Source organism: Trachypithecus francoisi, unplaced genomic scaffold (genome assembly GCF_009764315.1).
Source record: "Trachypithecus francoisi isolate TF-2019V2 unplaced genomic scaffold, Tfra_2.0 Lachesis_group7, whole genome shotgun sequence".
Classification (NCBI taxonomy): domain Eukaryota; kingdom Metazoa; phylum Chordata; class Mammalia; order Primates; family Cercopithecidae; genus Trachypithecus; species Trachypithecus francoisi.
Genome location: NW_022681472.1, coordinates 64,218,295 through 64,237,576, shown reverse-complemented (window position 1 = coordinate 64,237,576; position 19,282 = coordinate 64,218,295). Strand labels below are relative to the sequence as shown.

General features: G+C 40.3%; 1 protein-coding gene across 1 annotated transcript in view; it reads left to right on the top strand.

Moving 5' to 3' along the window:
* The first annotated feature begins 1,784 nt into the window (after positions 1-1,784).
* Positions 1,785-19,282, top strand: part of RSPO2 (R-spondin 2) — a 179,215-nt gene continuing 161,717 nt past the window's right edge. Inside the window, exons 1-2 of the mRNA XM_033202973.1 lie at positions 1,785-2,328; positions 2,718-2,980. Coding sequence (XP_033058864.1) covers positions 2,887-2,980 — 94 coding nt within the window. The 5' untranslated portion in view covers positions 1,785-2,328; positions 2,718-2,886. The remainder of the gene's footprint in view (positions 2,329-2,717; positions 2,981-19,282) is intronic.

Below are 19,282 nucleotides of genomic sequence, written 5' to 3'. Positions count from 1 at the left end.
AATTATGGAAAGTTGTCTTTGAAGGGATAAGGGTGAAAGTGGTCTGTAAATTTAACTAAGGACAGCAGTGGCTAACCCTATTCTTTGTACACAAAGAACCATCACTGATGAGTTTGCCCTCACACTGGTTAGATACCACAGCAAACTTCCTAGTAAAAATAGAAAATTGATTGTAAACCAGAACATGTAGAAGTGAAAAAGACCTTGGGCAGATTTCCTAAAAATACTGCCAAGGAAACTGAGACCAAGAAAATTGCCCAAAGTGACCCAGGTGATTAATGGTAGTGTTATATCTGCTTGGTCTTGTTTACTTTTGCCTTTAAATATTTTAAAGGACACTGATTACCATTGATCTGGAAGGGATCTCAAAGCTTTGCAAGGAGGCAGGGGGCCTTACTTAGGGAAGACTTCCTTTCTCCCACAGACTTAACTCCTTTATAAGTACAATTCATTTGTTATGTGCATATATGACTATATTTGGAAAGTATATATTTATGGTGCTGAAGAGATATTCAGCATCATATCAAGATGATCAAGAAATATCAAGTTATGCCAAACACTGAGGCCACTCCCTACACTGAAATGTTTCCAATTGCTTCCAAATTCTGTGATAAAAATCAAGGACTCAAAAGTCAAGAAACAGATCCACTGTTTCTGAAGTGTGTTTTGTCAACTCTCTTTGTGCCCTGTGGGCCAGTCTCAGGGCTGGATTTTCTTATCTATGAAATGGGACCAATGACCTCAACTCAGATTTACTTGGGTGTTCTCAGGCATGCATCAAAGGCACACTGCTGAAATTCTTAGCACATAAATACCACTATGTAATAGTGAGTCTGTAAAATAGTTATGAATAGGCAATAATAGAATAGTTAATAAATATGAGTACTGCAATATTCTTTTTATATGATTGTCTTTTAAGTCATCAAATTTCTGAACATCTTCTGAAACTGAAGGAATAAAAAAGGGAATTTAAATAGTATAAAATGCTATCAGAATAATATGGTAACTGTGGGCATATCTATAGACATTCATACTGCCAACGGTTAGTGGCATAAATTCTTATCTTTTGCTTAAGGAATACATACATTTTTTCCTACAATAGGGAATGCAGGACAGATTTCACTAGAATGAAATTGGATGGCATCAAGTCTATTTAATGTAACACTTTGTTAAACAGAATATTTCCCCCAAACCCAGAGCACCTAAAAGTTTAATTCAGGAGACTTTGGAAATGGGAGGAGGAAAGAGGAGGATTAAGAATGAAAAATACTTTAGTGGGAAGTGAACTTTTAAAAGTTATTTTTAAAGAATCAAGGCCCCAACTTCTTGAGTACTTCAGGCAATGGATCACAGGTTTTTGTTAGTTTTATTGGAGGAGAAACAAAGTAAATAACAGTTCTGAGGATGAGCGAAAGCTATTGGGAATACCCATCTCACTCCTCAAAGTGGGGGCGCATTTTATGAATAATTTCAGCCAGCTACCACACCTTCCTGCAAAACATAGACAAGATGTAAATTAAAAAGTGGCAGAGGTGTGGCATATTGCAAAAGTTTAAAGGGAGTCATCAGTCCTTCAGTCAGATCCCCCTGCAGAAAAGTTGGCGCTGCCATTGGAACTGACCTTAGAGCTCTGGAGAGGGCTCCTTGGGGGTGAACAGCCGGGTTCTGGGACCCAGCAAGGTCAGGGGGCGTCTCCATTCCAGCTACTCTTTATCCTTCCCATTTTGGAAAGCCCGAAGAGGATTCGCCCGGAGTTAGGCGAGCTGTTGGCTGTCAGCGTTCTTTAGGACCTCAGGGAAACCGGGCGTTTCTGGCTTTAGGACCCAGGAACTCCAAGGCAGCCTAGACTTAGATGCCTTGGACCACAGCACCACCTACTTATAGAAGCATCCCGAGCCTCAGCCAGTCTGCATCTCCATCGGAAAGTGCGCTCGCCACATCCCTTCGGATCACTTCGTCCTCCCGGGCGCGTTCTACCTTCTACAGCTTGGAAAGAACGAAATCTTAGCTGTGAAGTGAGCGTGGAGGAAGCGCAGGAAGCGACACAATTGGTTAGGGACGTAGAGAGTGAGAGCCGGCGCACCCCTAGCCCGGGGACCGCGCTCGCGGGCGGGGACGGAGCATCCCAGTGGCTGCACCCGCCGCTCCGCGCTTCTGCCCGGCGCCGCCAACACCGTAGTGGCCGCTGGAATCCCAGAGCTTCCAGGCGCTCCCGGCCGGTCTCTGCAAACTTTTCCCCAGCCCACGTGCTAACCAAGCGGCTCGCTTCCCGAGCCTGGGATGGAGCACCGCGCCTAGGGAGGCCGCGCCGCCCGAGACGTGCGCACGGTAGGCAACCCACACCAAGGCAGCCGCAGCCGCGGCGCTTGGGTACCCTGCCGTGGACTCCAAATGGCCTAAGAGCGTTCTTTTAGCCCTGCACTCTCACTGTCTTTGGAGCTCTTTCCTTTCCTCGGAGCGCCCGCACAACGCCCTATGCCCCCGGGTTGGAGCTTAGGGCTCAGCAGAGGTTGCTAATTCATTGATTGTAATCACCTTCCTCTCCAACTCGTCCGCAGCTGCCCGCTCTGGATTAAGCCGCTCCGCGGCTCGTGCTAGGCAGTGGGTTCGCTTCCTCCTTCCCTCTCTTCTTTAAATTGGGACGCGCGAAGGCGCAGCTGCCTCTCCGGGGCTCTCTCCATCTCCCACACCCTGTTTTCGCTTCCCTCATCTCTCAGGTTCGTGGCGGAGAGATGCTGATCGCGCTGAACTGACCGGTGCGGCCCGGGGGTGAGTGGCGAGTCTCCCTCTGAGTCCTCCCCAGCAGCGCGGCCGGCGCTGGCTCTTTGGGCGAGCCCTCCAGTTCCTAGACTTTGAGAGGCGTCTCTCCCCCGCGCGACCGTCCAGATGCAGTTTCGCCTTTTCTCCTTTGCCCTCATCATTCTGAACTGCATGGATTACAGCCACTGCCAAGGCAACCGATGGAGACGCAGTAAGCGAGGTGGGTCTCTCTCTGCCAAAGGTGTGTGGGCTTCAGGGGTGGCTTGTGGCGGTGCTCACTCACGCCCTGGCTCCGGGGACTCAGATGGGCAGGGCTGTGCTCTCCACCCCAGCTTTTGCGGGTCCCCACTCGCCACCTTTAGGACCCTGGAGCTCTACAGAACACTCCGTGTTTCTGCACCCTGGAGGCGCAGGGAGCCGGGGCGAGACGCGCTGGGAGCTGGGCGAGCTGGGCGCCACTCGGGCGCTCAGGGCCAAGTCGCGCGGTCCGCACTCACGTTCGCTGCCCCACCTCCTCACCTGAACTTGTCTCTTTAGAACGTATTTCCTATTTGGCATGCATTTTTTTGTTTGTTTGTTTTGGTCGTTGTTCTCTCTATCCTCTTAACCATCTTCCCTGTAGCTCATTTGTTTTACCTTCCCCATCCACGTGCGCCCCAAACCCGGCCTCAGATCTCTTCGGACTTGACCTAGCACAGTGTGTGTGTGTGGTGTGTGGGTGTACGTACCCACGCGTGTGTTTGTATTCCGGAGTTTGGGAGGGGTACCAAGTCGAGGGGGAGGACCTCCATTTCCAGAAAAAGGCAAACATAGATCTTTTTCTGGAACCTGCGACGAGATGGGAACTTTCTGAATTGAGCAGCAATTCCCGCGCTGGTTTTCTGGGGAGTCCTCGCCTGCAGAGGTTTGTTTTTAAAACAGGCCCCACTTTGCTCTCTCCATTTGCTTTGCAAAAACAGCTACACCGGTGGAGGCTTCTGGTTCTCAATGAAATTCACTTGCGGCTTTTTAACTGCTCCCTCCCTCTCCATCACTTGTGCGTAGCGGAGAAGGCGGGTGGAAGCCTCCAGAAAGGTTTCTGGGAACTCGCTTTCCTGCAGATTTAGTGCATATTTCTGTCTCGGAGTCTGCTGGAGATGCAACTAATCCAAGTGCATTTTAGAAGAAGGGCGGCTAGACACGATTCAATTTTCTGGGGGGATTTAAACATAAACCACCCACCACACGCACATCGAATTAACCGCGCAGGAAAAGTACGCAGCAGCCCCTTCCCAGGGACCTGGTGAGAGCTGTCTATTTTCATCCGGCACTTTGGCACTTTGGACTTTTGCGCAATTAGAATTTGTCGCCGGATTCATGAATCTTGACTTTCTCTTCTTTTCCAAAATGTAAACGTCTCACTTGACCTGTGACGTGATTTGTTTATAACTCATTGTATGTAAACTGTGGTCCTGCATCCAGATTTTAGGGAAGACTTTCCGAACCTTAGTTTTTTGATGGCTTTTTAGGACATTGTTAAGCTGTTCTCACCTAGGGGTAGAGCTAGAGATTGGCCTACCTGAGCGCAGAGCTCCAAATAACTGATGGTGTGAGACTTCTGTAGTCCCTGCTCTTCAACTGTCTCGGTATCTGCGGCTGGTAAGGATAAACCCTCTCCAACTTCTCTCCCTCCCTCTCCCCTGATTTCTGACTTTTGGAAATTGTTTATTTTCAGAAATTATTCTACTTAAAAATACTAGAAATTTCTTCCCAAAGGCCATGAGAGTTTGATATTGATACTTGTCTTGAAAAAGCCCCTTTTCATCTCCTCTCTCCTCCCCTCCTAACTGATTCCTTTCTCAATACCAGTACTTTCTTTCGAGTATTCGGCAGAGCCAGCAATTTTTGATTACACTATGGTCAAAAGTGTTTGGAGAGGCTTTTCCTCTTTTTATAAGTCAAAGCTGCAGTCTACTTAGAAAAACTAAAGTGCTTGAAATCTGCAAAATATAAAAATATCTAAAATCCTTTGTCAGATCCTTATTAGATGACTTACTAATTCAGTGATAGCTTTCTGATCCACACTGCCTGTCCCATTGTGGTTGAGTGGGGAAGAACTAAGCATATTGTTTTAGTAGAACTTAATGCAGAGATGCTGTTTGGTGGAAAAGGACATTACAGCACTCCTGCGGCCGGAAGGGATACTGCATGCCTTCTCTGCAGTGCCATCTCTAAGAATCTTCCTATGCCTTCTAAGGTATCTGAAGCAGAACCTATTTATCTCAAATAGCAGAATCTCTTGTAACGATTACCATCCACATCCCAAAGCACTGACATTCTAACTCTAAATTGTGCAGTAGTAGCTTATGCCAAATCAACCTTTCGATTTAATAAAATTCAAATGCTTTCAAGAACTTGTAAATTGGTAAGGGTGTAAAAAATCTATCAAAGTTTTATTATTATTATTATTCTTTTCTTCTTAACAGATGTCCCTTTACAAATCCCAAGTTTCTGGCTAAAATAACTGTGGTCCTTAAAAGTGACCACACTATCTGTATCAACAAAGGGTGTACTGTGTTTTTAATTAAAAGTGGAACTACTTAAAGGGCTGGCCAGACAGTGTAGGGTGATAGTAGCTTTTCTGCTTTGCAAGGAAGCTTAAGGATTGCATTGTGAGAGTATTGAAATGAATAGAGATCTAACTCAATTTGTGTGAATTGTCCCTCTTCACAAACTTAAGCTGGTTTTAATTGATCTCATGTCCACTGATTGATCCAAAACCAATTGTTGTGCATACCAAACAATTGGCTTTCCCCAAAAAGATTGATTTCAATTAGTTCCTCAGTGAATGCTTGACTACTGGCCAAATCATGTCAGCAGTGACAGTTGACATGTTAGGGCCTATGTGGTACCAACATTTCCCTTTTTCCCCTTTGTTTTGGATAGTGTCAGTTAAGTATTATTTTCCAGGAAGAAAAGTAATTGGTATTTTTTTAAAAAGGTGTTGTAGCTTGGAAGATTAGTTACTTTCTTGGCTTTTGTGCTACAAGGTAGGTGGCAGTGGTACCAGGATTGGTTAGGCTTACCCCTGGGACCTGAATCTTTTTTTTTTTCCCCCATATTCCATCTGCAAATAATCAAACCTTCAGTGTGGAGCATTCTCCGAACTCCTTTGGCATTATGTTTAGTCTGCTCTATAATCTCACATGGTCCATAATATCATTTTCTTAATGAAATAAAATTCTTGGCAGAGATTAGATAATTTAGTCAGTTAAAATCAATTGCATCCAGTTTGGAATGGAGAGCAGATATATCATTTAATGGTATATTTTATTTCAGAATATAGCCATAAGATTGAGAAAATAGAATTTTGACCTTCTCTACTTTTGGACAAAACTTCAAATGGGGGAGATCATCACGAACAATAACACTACCCACCTACCATATTTTCTTCCCCTCATTTTGAAAAATTATAAAAATGCATTTGATAGTCACTAATGGGGCCTGGTTGCAATAATTTTTAAAAGTTAGACACAAACACAATACAATACTGACAATGAATATCTTTTAGAGAGGGGGAGACACATGCCAACATTTTGTAAAGCTTATTGACAACCCTTATTTTCCTCTCCATGTGACATATTAAGATTTGTCTCCCTGACTCCCCCTTCAAAATAGTCATGATTGGCTATTGTTAACCCCTACTGTCTATCTTGGTCTGGAGACCACTTATGATTGATTTATATGGTAAGTGGAGTTATTTGATTACTTTCTTTTTTGGAAAAGTCGTAAGCCACATTTCAGGCTGAATTACTGAAAGGTGGATAGACAAATCATAACTTTATTGTGGTCTCCTGGAATTTCTCAAGCATGGCATGTAATGACTTAATCTTGTATCTCCCTCATTCTATTTTTATACCTTGTGATATTTTAACCAGGGATTTATGAAAACTTCTTGATAAAATTCTCAATGCAGCAAGGTTTCCAAATGTATAATTCATGTTTCTGGTGGTCTTATGGCAGGGGGCGTGCTATGACAAGTGTTTCCTGCTGTAGCCTTTTCCACATTGAATCCTCAGCTTCTCCTTCCTCTAATAACTCCTCATTTCACAAAATTAGACTTAGCTTCTTCCACAGAAAGGAAAGATTTATCACAAATAGTGTGGCATGTTTCTGGTAACTGAGGCTGGAAAAAGCAAATATTTTCTCTTAAACGTTATAGAGCTAAATTAATTTGTTTGTGTTCTTAATTTATTGAGATTGGAAGATTTTTTTTACAAGTACTTCTTAAATAGTTTACTTTTCCTGTTATTCTTTCAAAATACAAAATGACACATGGAACATACTAACCTACAGTTAAATGAAAAAGTTTCAAAACACATTTTGTATGCTTGCTTACTTTAAGTTCCAAAGTATTTCAGAAAAGCTGATGTGATGTTTAACTTTGCAAAATAAACATGTTCTTTCTTTTCTTTTCTCTATTTTGATTGGCTGCTTTGTCTTCCAACATAACTGCATAATTTTTTAAGGCAGGGTCTTACTAGTACAGAGAGGTCAGAAAGTTGCTGTGCTCAAACTAACACCTTATTTTGCCGCAGAAATTTGGAAGTGATTCAGAATAGGTGACATTCCCCTAGGCCCTGGGCCTTCTTTATTTGCTTTTAAAATCCAGCTTGGGTAGAATCCAATATTCACAGAAATCACAACTTGGAAATGACACTTCTAGTTCCTTAATGCAAAACCACCTCTTGATTTATTTAGAGACAAACTGGTCAGTTTGTGGAATATCCAGGGTAGTTCTTTCCTTCCAACTTACTGACTGCCTTTAAACTATTTCTTTTGGAAATACGTATCCTTATCCATCCCAAGTGCAGGAAATAGGGGACAGACAGATTTTATTTGATATAAGCTTGATAACTATGATAAAAGGAGGTGATAAACTTTGGGATGACAAAGTTTTAAAATTTCAGTATTTAAGATGACATGAAGCTTATTTTTTCTCCATTAACTGCAGCAATCAACGGCTGATCAGGTGAAGACAGTGTTGTATATCTATATTTATACATTTTCATGTGTTCATCCAGAATAAATAGAAAACATGCTAATTAATACTGAAGTGTATACATAATGTATATTATACATATTAGGGAAAGTATATATGCATACCTGTATATGTGGGTGTGTGTGTAGGGAAAGCGACGAGGATGGTATAATTATGGAGGATCGGGATTTCAGAACTAAAAGATTTTTCACTCATTTTTTTCTAGTCCTTTTCATCTTTCTCTTCGACAAGATGAAAAGATGGGAGTGGGTGGGAAAGGCGGTGGCAGGGAGAGAATGAGAATAAGATTGGGTAAGGATAGTGTTTTTACTCTTTCCAAAGCCCACCTTCCACCTGTTCTTACCTCCTCTAGGACCCTTCTGTGTCAGTCACCCTTATTTCAAGCATGCTGCTGTTCCTCTAATCCCAAAATTCCTCATTTCCTCCCTCTTCACACTGCTTTCCAATCTTTTCTGCTTTTCTTCACTTCTTCTATTCCCTTCTCTGGCTTGATAATCCTGTTTCATTCACTCTTCAATATATTACTATTTGGCTTCTACTGTCACCTTTTTAATAAAAAGATTTTCTTTTCTTTAAAGATATTTTTTATGCCTTCACAGAAATTAACAAAAAAGAAAAATATTAAAAGTTTATAAACGTTAGATTTATTTTTAGAGTGCTTTTAGGTTCACAGTGAAATTGAGTGGAAGGTACAGAGATTTTAGAAAGGGGTTTCTTAATGGGCAGTCATACTCACCTCATTTCCAAGTCCAGCATTGGTACAGTCCCCTGGGACTTGTTCCTATGGTGATATCTTATCACCTCTTTCCTTTGGCCAGTGACACTACACTAGTCTCATTGAGAATGTAGACTAGTGTTTCTTCCCCTTTATTCATTTCCTTGGGGAATTTTACCCATCCCTATTTCTTGAATTTTCATTTCTATATAAAGTCCTTTAATTCTAGGCTCAATTTTTCTTTTATTTTCATTTTTAGCTTCAGATTATCCTACACTCAGGTCTCCCAACTAATGCCAATATGGATAGATATTCCATGCATACTCAAACTTGACAATTCACTTCCTCGTTTGTGTCCCCTCCCAAATGTGTTCCTCTGCTTGTATTCTTTATTTTTATCCATGGAGTTCTGGGTGCACAGACTGGGAGCCTTGCTATAGTCTTTGACTTTTCTGTTGCCTCTTTATCATTTTATTCTTGCCTAAACTATATCGGATTAGTGAGCTTATATCCATCTCATCCTTTCCATTCCCAAAGGTATTTCCTAGCTCAGGCCCTTATAGACTCCTCATCCTCCAGCATCTACTTCAATCCACTTACGATGCTCCATCCCTTACAATGCTGCCACATTCCATTTTTCTCCACCACAGATCTGATCATGTTACTTCTCTGCTAATAAACCCCAAATCTCCCAGACCTCCGTATTGATTGCAGAATAAACACCAGCCTCTTCTGTAGCAGTCAGCGTTCCCCACCATCTGACCACAGCCTGCTTTCAACCTTCCACCACCTTGAAAGCACACTTCACTTAAGCTATCCCAGATTACTTCATTTCCAGGCATGTCATGTGTTTTCAAGCTCTTGCGCTGTTGAGCATGTGTGTGGCGTGGTGCCCACCTAAAATGCCACTGCTTCTGTGAAGTCTTCCTTGAATTTTCTGCCTTCCTTTCTAAAGCCAAAATAAATTATTCCCTCATAGTTTCTTAGCTTTCTGGGCTACTCTTACAGGACTCTTATTTTTCCTTTTTTTCTGGTTATCTTGCCTTATGTGGCATATTTTAAGCTTCTCTTAGGCAGAACTACGGTACATTTATCTTTGTGCTCCTCAAGCTAGACCTTTTAGAGTGCTTTCTCCACAAAATGTAGTGGAACAAAATGTCATTGTATATGAGATTTTTGTTGTTTGCCCTTAAAATTATTTTGGTGACTTAATGAGAAATAGTGTGTGTGTTTTTTTAAAATCGAAGTTGTTTGCACATAGTTGAAGTTGGAATGATTAAATATTATGGGCATTCTCATCATTTATAATTCTTTATAATTTAAAGAAAAATTAAAAAAAAAAAAAACCCGAGGTATAAAAGCATCCCCAGCCAAGTACTCATTCTGAAGTCTCTTCTGATTATTTCAGAATTTCTCAGAGTACACTAGTGTCTGTATACTTGTTTGTTATTTGAATGATGGAGTATTCCAAGTGACAGGTGATTTGTGGGTAGAGTAGAGAAAACTGGTGGTGGTGGGGTAACACTTTTTTTTTTTTTTTTTTTGAGATGGAATTTAGCTCTTGTCGCCCAGGCTGGAGTGCACTGTTGCGATCTTGACTCACTGAACCTCCGCCTCCTGGGTCCAAGTGATTCTCTTGACTCAGCTTCCCAAGTAACTGGGATTATAGATGCCTGATACCATGCCCGGCTAATTTTTGTATTTTTAGTAGAATGGGGTTTTGCCATGTTGGCCAGGCTGGTCTTGAACTCCTGACCTCAGGCGATCCTCCTGCCTTGGTCTCCCAAAGTGCTGGGATTACAGGTGTGAGCCACTGTGCCCAGCTGGTAACCCATATTTTAAAAAATACTTATTTTATAGAAAAGGGCAATAAAGGATTTTTATCCCCAAACAGTTTGACCATATGAATGAATAGTAATTTAGGAGAAAATAAAAGAAAGTGGTATTTGCCTTCTAAAAAGATACTTATGTTAATAATATAAGTTAATACAGGAAAAATTTAATCCTAGTTATATTTATGATTTTAGTATAATATAGCTACATGGACATACCAATGAGAGACACAGATGTGTGTATATTTTAGAACAAGTTCTGTAAGTATGAAGAGACCACGTAGTTCTGTGTAGTGCCTTCCAGGAGAACACTGACATTTCAGTGTCCTTTGAATGAAGTGGGACCTGTTTGACTTATACAGAAGGTGAGCTGCTTACAGAAATGTGTGGTTTTAAAACTAACAGTTAAGAGAATAGAGCTAGAATTCAACTTTCCTGAATTCACTGAGTTTTCCTATACATAGTATGTTTCAACATAAACATTAATTCAAAGAAAAGAAATTCCCTTTGAACCCATTCAAAAGTTCTTCAGACCACAGACTTTTATTGAGCCCCAGAACTTCCTACAACTCATAATTATGCTAATGAAGTAATGAATATTAAATAACTGAAGGCTGAGGGTTGGAGTAATTGATGGGTAAAACCATAAGTATATTTTAGCAAAAATTTGCATACTTGCATTGGTAATTTTTAAAATTATTTTTGAATACAAATTATAGAAACATTTCTAGCATTGTAATAGCCAGAACAAATGTGTGTGTGCATGTGTGTACTTGCCTGTATATGTGTTCATGTATGTGTGTATTGGTGTGTATGTGTATTTTGTGTTTAACACACATGTTACAATAAGGGTTAGAGCAAAGGTATTAAATATTTATTTTTACTCTAAAATGTAGAGAAAGTGATTATAGGTAGCCTTTCTCATCTAGTCATTTGGAGAAAACCTTGTACAATTTACTTAAAACTTTTTCGATGTTCATCTCTTGCTGAAAGATATTAAGAGCACTTATAAAAAAGAAGTTACCCAGTTCAGCACGTTTGTTTTGAGAAGGGTTTCTTAACTTGGGGTCCAGAGGCAGGGCTAGGGTTTTTGCAAGCTTTCTGAAATTAGAAGCTTTCTGATTTCTGCTGCTTTTTGTGGTGTAGAAGGACAATATAGAGCTTCCACTAAAGTCTCAAAGAAGTCCAAGTTTCACCTCTTTCTTTCAATAGGTTAAGAAGCATTGGCTTAAAAAATAGGAGGTGGACCTTCCAAATTAGCATGATGCCAAATGACTGCTTCAAAGTGATATAGATAACTTGTTTTCTAAAAATTTATTTTCCTTGTGTGAGTTTTCAGCCATTTGCTATGTTTATATTTAACAATATGAAACCACATTGGAAGCACTATCTCAAGATTTATTTCAGTAAATAATTACTTGGCAAGTAATTCCTTACTCAAAGACAATAGTTGTTAAATTCTCTCCATCCCACTAAAGAGTTTATAAAAGTATAACATAAATATACAGTACAGGGGTTTTGTTAAAACTTCTCATGTGATCTAACTTTTATCTCATTAAGAAAACAGTTAATATATAGTTTTAGAAATAGCTGTTGTAGCTTTCCAGCTGGTGACATGCAGTGCTGGCATTGATCTGACTTGAGGCATCATGCTGCCAGTTCATAGAATGGCCAGAACTGGGGATTAGCACTCTTCAATTCTGGCCAAGAGGGCTCGTGCTAGATCTTTGTTTCTGTGTCAGCGCATTTTAGAATTTTGGTGTCACGATGGCCTTAGTCTCTCTCGTGTTGCTGGATACAATTGCCAACTAATCACCTCAGTAATGAAAACACATGGACCAATAGAGGGCACACTTTGCATTCTTTTCCCTATGCTTTGTTCTCTGAAATTTTGTGGGATTTGTGCTTCCTTTGCTTTGCCCTATTGGTTCAGGGGCGAAACCTGCTCTGCTCTCTCCATGGACACTGGGATCATCTTGATGTCATCACAGAGAGAACAAAGGAACAAATAAAAAGAACTTTTCGGTCTTACTGAACATTTCTGGTTTTGATCACTAATCTCCTTTTGACAAGACCTCACCAAGAGGCAAACTGAACCAACCTCACTGTTTTAATATCTGTGAGACACAGATGTTGAAAGCTACAGATTTAATTAACATGCAGGTAGGTTCCAGCTTCTGCAGCCACTTTGAAAAGCATCAGTTGTTTTTATTTTATGTTTTCAATTCAGATGTGTTCCATAAGATGAATGCCCTAAAATTTAAGCAACTGGTAAAGTTTGGAGTGGCCCAAATGACTCCAAATTAATACTTCCTAATTAATTGTTTTTCAAATTCTTTAATCTTTGTAGAGAGACCTATTTATTCTGATGATTCTCTCATACTTTGGCCCTTTGAGAATTGTGAAAATTATCTAATATTCTGAAAATCCAAAGTTTTTTTTTTTTGACTGAGTCTCGCTCTGTCACCCAGCCAAAGTATTTTTAAGTTTTCATTCCCCCTTATGTAATAAAGTATGACTTGGGGCTTAAAAATTCTCTGGCATCTCATTGTTTTTCACCTCACATGCTGTGTTCTCATGCCTCTTCCTGGTAGTCAAAAGCAGGCTTTTTAATGTTGAATGATCCGCGCTGTGTCGTCATTTAAACTGCATGTTTAGTTATTCACTCTTTCTCCTCCAAGATTTTGAAGACTCACTTTGCCCTGCTGGTTCAGCTGGCAGACCTCCTGTGCGTTCCCCATGAAGTTTAGCTGAATCATAGGGGATTAATATCCTATGACCAAATGACATATTATCTGCCCATCCCCCAAAATATAACTCTTCGGGGGGTAACTACGGTATCTGTCATTCCTTGCTCTTTTACTATCATAGATGATCTTTAAAAACTCTGCCCTGGATGAGAGACCTTGCTGGTCTAGTGTATTGGGAAGAGTTGTTCCTGCAGCTCCCATGTTACCATACCCAAATAGACATTAAAAGAAGGCAGTCCTGGTCTTCAACTTGTCATATCTTCTGGGTAGTTCTCGTAGGTGGAAGAACATCTACGAGAACTTACGTTTATTTTGATACTTGCTTCTTGATGATGTTCTAGAGGTTCACTTTCGTCGGATGTGTGTGTGTTTAAGGGAATTTTGAGAAACTCTTGCTTTTAGTTCTGGGCTCTTCTGAGGAGATATGAGGAAGTGGGGGAGAATAGCTGTAGTTTGGGTAAGTGGAATGAAGAAACCAGCTTAATATTTTTTTACTTATCTAAGGATCTTGGTATCTGATGACTTCAGAAAAATCAGAGCTGTCCTATGCATAGCATTCCTTCCCCTGATGAAAGATATCTTGTGGCCACCCTCCTTCACCCAGCATAGTGTAATTGAGAAACTTTGTTAGGGTCAAGAAACTACGTAATTTGAAAAACCACTGGTGTCTGATAAGTGTACAGCAGTGGTTACCAGAAGCACTATTAGTGGGTTGAGGTTAGTTTGTTGTGGTGATAGAGAAGCCATTTGCACCACTCCTGGTGGTCAGTAAGTCACATCAGCAGTGGCTGATATGATTCTTGACTGAATCCTGTCAATTATGAAAGTTCTTTTTTCCCTCATTTAAATAATATTATCCTGAAAATTGATCTAGAGCTTTGGAAACTACCCCTTGAAAACTGATTTCCCAAATCATGAGTTTAGTGTAATTTAATTGTTCTGTATGCAGAGGAGTTATTTGTAGCTACTATGGTTGATCTTAACATGATTTTGATTTGAAACTTACTCAAATGAATAACTGTGCAGGAGGCTTGGCAAGCTTCTGCACATCAAGCAGTCATTTTTTGTTGCTGAATTCAGAGAGAAAAGTTTAAGAAATGTGACAGGCTGGACCTAGGGAAAGGAAAGAGCAGGAACAAGATCATTTCCTTAGACTTGAGGTCGATCCTGTGAAAAATGAATGTGATTAATTTTTGGAATTAAAGCAAAATGAAGGTATTTTATGAAGAGGAAGATTAAAGTTTATATTTAGAAAATTATCCACTAATGGAAGAGAACCTTCTTTGGAATTTTGACTTTGGAAGCTGCCTCTTTCCAACAGCAGAGAGCATCTCTTGAGAGTGTTTTAAAGCTGGTGACTTTACAACACTCTCGAGTGAACTCTAAGGACCTTTCACACGGTAAGAGCCACCACACAGCCATCTGTAATGCATGTGGTATCTAATAGGTACTTAAATATAAAGTCTTGTTGACAGCCGCTTGAACTCAAAATACAAGACTCTTCCTTCCTGAAGAGAGGACACTAAACAAAACCACTTTAAGAGATGAGGTCTTGCTGTGTTGCCCAGGCTGGGCTCAAGTGATCCTCCCATCTTAGCTTCCCAAGTAGCTGAGACGACAGGCATGTGCCACCACTCTCAGCTAAAATTGCTTCTTGAGATTCTGCACCATATGCTTCTGCATCATTATTGTAAACTTCAGTAATAATGTGATAGATATTGACATTCAATATGAATTTCTGAAAGAAGGTGTATACCTCAATTCTTACATGACCATGATGTTAATTTGTAAAATGTTTCATTATAAGAAACTTTGAGATTTCAATATAACTATAACCAACATGGGTTATGCCATACAGATATTTTGCTTTCTTTAATGGGTTGCTAGACTGGAAGACAAAGAAGTATTGGACAAAATTTTAATATCTGGTGCCTATGAAGGCATAATAGACTTAAAAACCCCTTCAGACAAGGTAGAGAAATGCAAGTATATCATCTTAAGTTACTTTCTTGTGTTGCATTTGGTAGAGAGTGGTGAGTAATGGATTAATGTCTACTCTGTGGGAATCTTGGGTGTACAGAAGGATCCTGTCTTCAGCCTTGTCTGAAACAATATTTTCTTAATGATTTCATTGAAGACAGGTGGTAGACGAACCATACTTTTGCATAATATGAAATTGAACAGTACATTTAGGATGTAGGATGACTGGTTACAAAAAGATCTCAATGGCTAGGAATGACAGGGTGAATTTACAAATGAAATCTTAACCAGAAACATGTAGAGTTTACTCTTTAAAATCAAAGAACTAGCTGGGTGCAGTGGCTCACATCTGTAATCCCAGCACTGTGAGAGGCCTAGGCAGGCGGATCACAAGGTCAAGAGATCAAGACCATCCTGGCCAACATGGTGAAACCCCATCTCTGCTAAAAATACAAAAATTAGCTGGGCGGGGTGGTACACGCCTGTAGTCCTAGCTACTCGGGAGGCTGAGGCAGGAGAATCACTTGAACCCAGGAGGCAGAGGTTGCAGTGAGCTGACATTGTGCCACTGCACTCCAGCCTGGTGACAGAGCGAGACTCCGTGTCAAATACATACACACACACACACCCCAACAATGGAAGAATAGGATGTTGGACACAACGTTTTCTCATTGATTTTTGACTTACTCTGAGGTTATAATGTAATGTAATTGCAAAAAGAATTCATTGCATTAAGAGAAATATTTATCTAGATTCAAGAATAAACCAGATGAAGGCTCTTAGCCTATCTTACATTCTTTCCTAGAGTCATTACTTTAAGAAGTGCATTGGCAGCACACGTTATTGTACAGTATTAATTTCCTAGGACTGTTATGACAAAGTACCACAAACTGGATGGTGTGAAACAGCAGAAATTTCTTTTCTTACCATCTGGAGGCTAAAAGTCCAAAATCAAGATGTAAGGAAGTTCATGCTCTTTCTGAGACCCTAGGGGAGGAGCCTTCCTTGTTTCTTCCAGCCTCTGGTAGCCTCAGATGTTCCTTGACTTGTAGCAGTAGAATTCCAATCTCTGCTTCCATGTTCACGTCGCTGTCTTAGCTCTGGTTTTATTTCTTTTGACAGAAAACCAGTTCTCTTAGATTAGGGCCCACCTTAATAACCTAATGTTAACTTGATTACATCTGCAAAAACCCTATTTGCAAATAAGGCCACATTCACAGGCATTGAGAATTAGGACTTCAATATATCTTCTCTGAGTACTCAATGCAACCCATAACAAATACCATTTGCATCAGACCCTGTAGTCTTTTAAATCCTCATTTTCATAACCCTGTGGAATATTATTATAATAATAATTATTGTTAATATAACAAGTAGTGGTAGTAGAAGCGGAATACTTAGTAGAGGAAGGATCACTGCATATAGCTACAGACTGTATATTGGACATAAAGCAGGAATGATATTAATGGCAACCCCTGGACTTGTGTGTGCCATGGCCCTGAGGGTAGGGATGCTTTAGACATGGTTTATAAGTGTACGGTGTTTGGAGTATGTAACTTCAAGTTCCTTTCTGCCTCTAAAGTTGTGTGAAACTACACAAACCCAAAGAGTCACCTCTTCATTACTTATTACAGCATCTTTATTACTTTTTCAAACAAATCTATGAATCAACTTGGCTTCTTACTGTTCATCTCTATCAGCTGAAGCTGAACATTCCGTTTAGCTGTTTTTTGTTTGTTTTTGAGATGGAGTCTCACTCTGTCACCCAGGCTGTAGTGCAGTGGTGTGGTCTCAGCTCACTGCAACCTCCGCCTCCCTGATTCAAGCGATTCTCCTGCCTCAGCCTCCCGAGTAGCTGGGACTACAGGCATCCGTCACCACACCTAATTTTTGTATTTTTAGTAGACAAGGTTTCACTATGTTGGCCAGGCTGGACTTGAACTCCTGTTCTTGTGATCTGTCTGCCTTGGCCTCCCAAAGTGCTGGGATTACAGGCGTGAGCCACCGCGCCCGGCCTTAGCTGTTTTTATTGAAGTTTGCTATCCTCTAAGAGCTGTTAGCACTCTTTACGGAGTATTAGTGAAATCTCAATATTGCCTGCTACACATAACTTCTGGTGTTAGAGTGTCTTAAACTAGTTTTCTCTGATTTTGAGTAGTGTCAAATGCTGGCATTGCCAAGGGGCTTGATCTATTCATGCCTGTGTGCTGCATATAAAGGGCGAGTAGGAACACTATTTTAAAGCTATTGTGAAATATCTGAAACATAAAACAGTAATGTGATGAATCCCTATATATCCCTCACCCAGACTGAACAAATATTGAGATTTTTGCCACACTGACTTTATTTATTCTCTATTTTCTGTTTTACTTTGTATTGGCTGAAATATTGTAATGAAAATCACAGATACTACATCATTTCACCTTACATATTTCTGAGTGTATTTGTTACAAATGTAGATTTTCTTTCCAAGCTGCAATGTCATTAATCTACCTAACAAAATTAGTTAATCCTTGGTAACACCTCTTAGTAATCGTTATGTAATGGATTTCCCCAGTTGCCTCAAAAATGTCGTTATACTGTGGCTATGCTTGAATCAGCATTGAAATAACACCACTCATTGCATTTGGTAGGTATGTCCCTCAAGTATCTTTGATTCTAGGTAGTACTTCCTTCCCACTCATTTTTCCATGCCATTGACTTATTGAAAAAGAAAAAAAGGTCAATTTTCTGCAGAATATCTAACATCCTTCCATTTGTTCTCCTGTTGGGGTTGTTTAACTTGTTCCTCAATCTTCCACAATTTCTGTGAACTAGAAGTTCTCCTTGAAGGTTGGATTAGATTCAGGTTCAACTTTTTTGGCTGGAACACCTTGCAGGTGATGCTGAGTGCTTCATATTACATCACACCAGGAGGCACACAGTGTCTCGTTGTACCGTTCTTAGTCATGCTGAGATTAACCAGTGGATTCCTGTGGTACCAGCCCTATCATCCTCCATTTTAATGATATTTGTCTGAGTTATCAGTTTTATTAGGGGTTGCAAAATGGTGATTTTTTTTTCTAATTCTTACTACCACGTTTATTAGCTGAAAATCTTCTATTAAAAACTGTTCCTTTTTCAGCTATAGATATTTTTGTACTATGAAACACAATTCTTACAGGTAAAGCAGACAATAAGCTTATTTTTTTCCATTTTAATTGCTGATTCTTAGAAAGGAGAGTTGATATTTTAGCTGGGATGGTGGGTGAACTTCATGTAAGTGAATAAAGTGCTTTGATTTGTGTCAAGCCGTTCCCTGTCGGATGGAGGAGGTGAAGTCTTCCAACAGTTTCTTGCTTACTGAAACAGTAGTATTAAAATGACATTTTTTTAAAAAAAACTTTTTGGTTTTTGCTAACAGAAATGATATACAAACCTTCTGGAAGCCTGAATTCTATTAGACATCTTCTGATGTTTTCTGTTAATAGCTTTCAGAGAAGCTACTAAGTTGAACATACAGTAGCTTCAGTATGGTGTAATCTGAGGCTCATTGGATGGAAAAACAGTACTTTCTGCTACTTAAACACCCTCTGGAAGGCTTAGAGAAGAGAGGAAGGAAAATATTAGAGGAGCTCAACTGGATGTTGAAGAATACAAGTCATGTCACCTGAGAACGATTAAGTTTTCTCAAAGCTTGTCTTGAATGGCAGCTAGCCACTTAGAATTGGCCCTTGCAGCCCATCAGGGCTTGTCTGTTGCTGTGCAGTCTTGTCTTTTCTTTCTTTTTTTCCTTTTTTTTTTTTTTTGAGATGGAATTTCGCTCTTTGTTGCCCAGGCTGGAGTGCAATGGCGTGATCTCTGCTCACTGTAAACTCAGCCTCCTGGGTTCAAGCGAGTCTCCTGCCTCAGCCTCCCAAGAAGCTGGGATTACAGGTACCCACCATGCCCAGGTAATTTTTGTATTTTTAGTAGAGATGGGGTTTCACCATGTTGACCAGGCTGGTCTCAAACTCCTGATCTCTGGTGATTTGCCCACCTTGGCCTCCCAAAGTGCTGGGATTACAGACGTGAGCTATGGCACCCAGCCTGCTGTGCAGTCTTTAACGTAACATATAAACAAAGGGCCTAGAGATTACATGTCTTCTGTGGGCAAGTGACAGTTTTTCTTTTTTTTAATTCCTTCTGCTTATTAGGTGCAACTAGCTGTTTCTAATTACAGAAA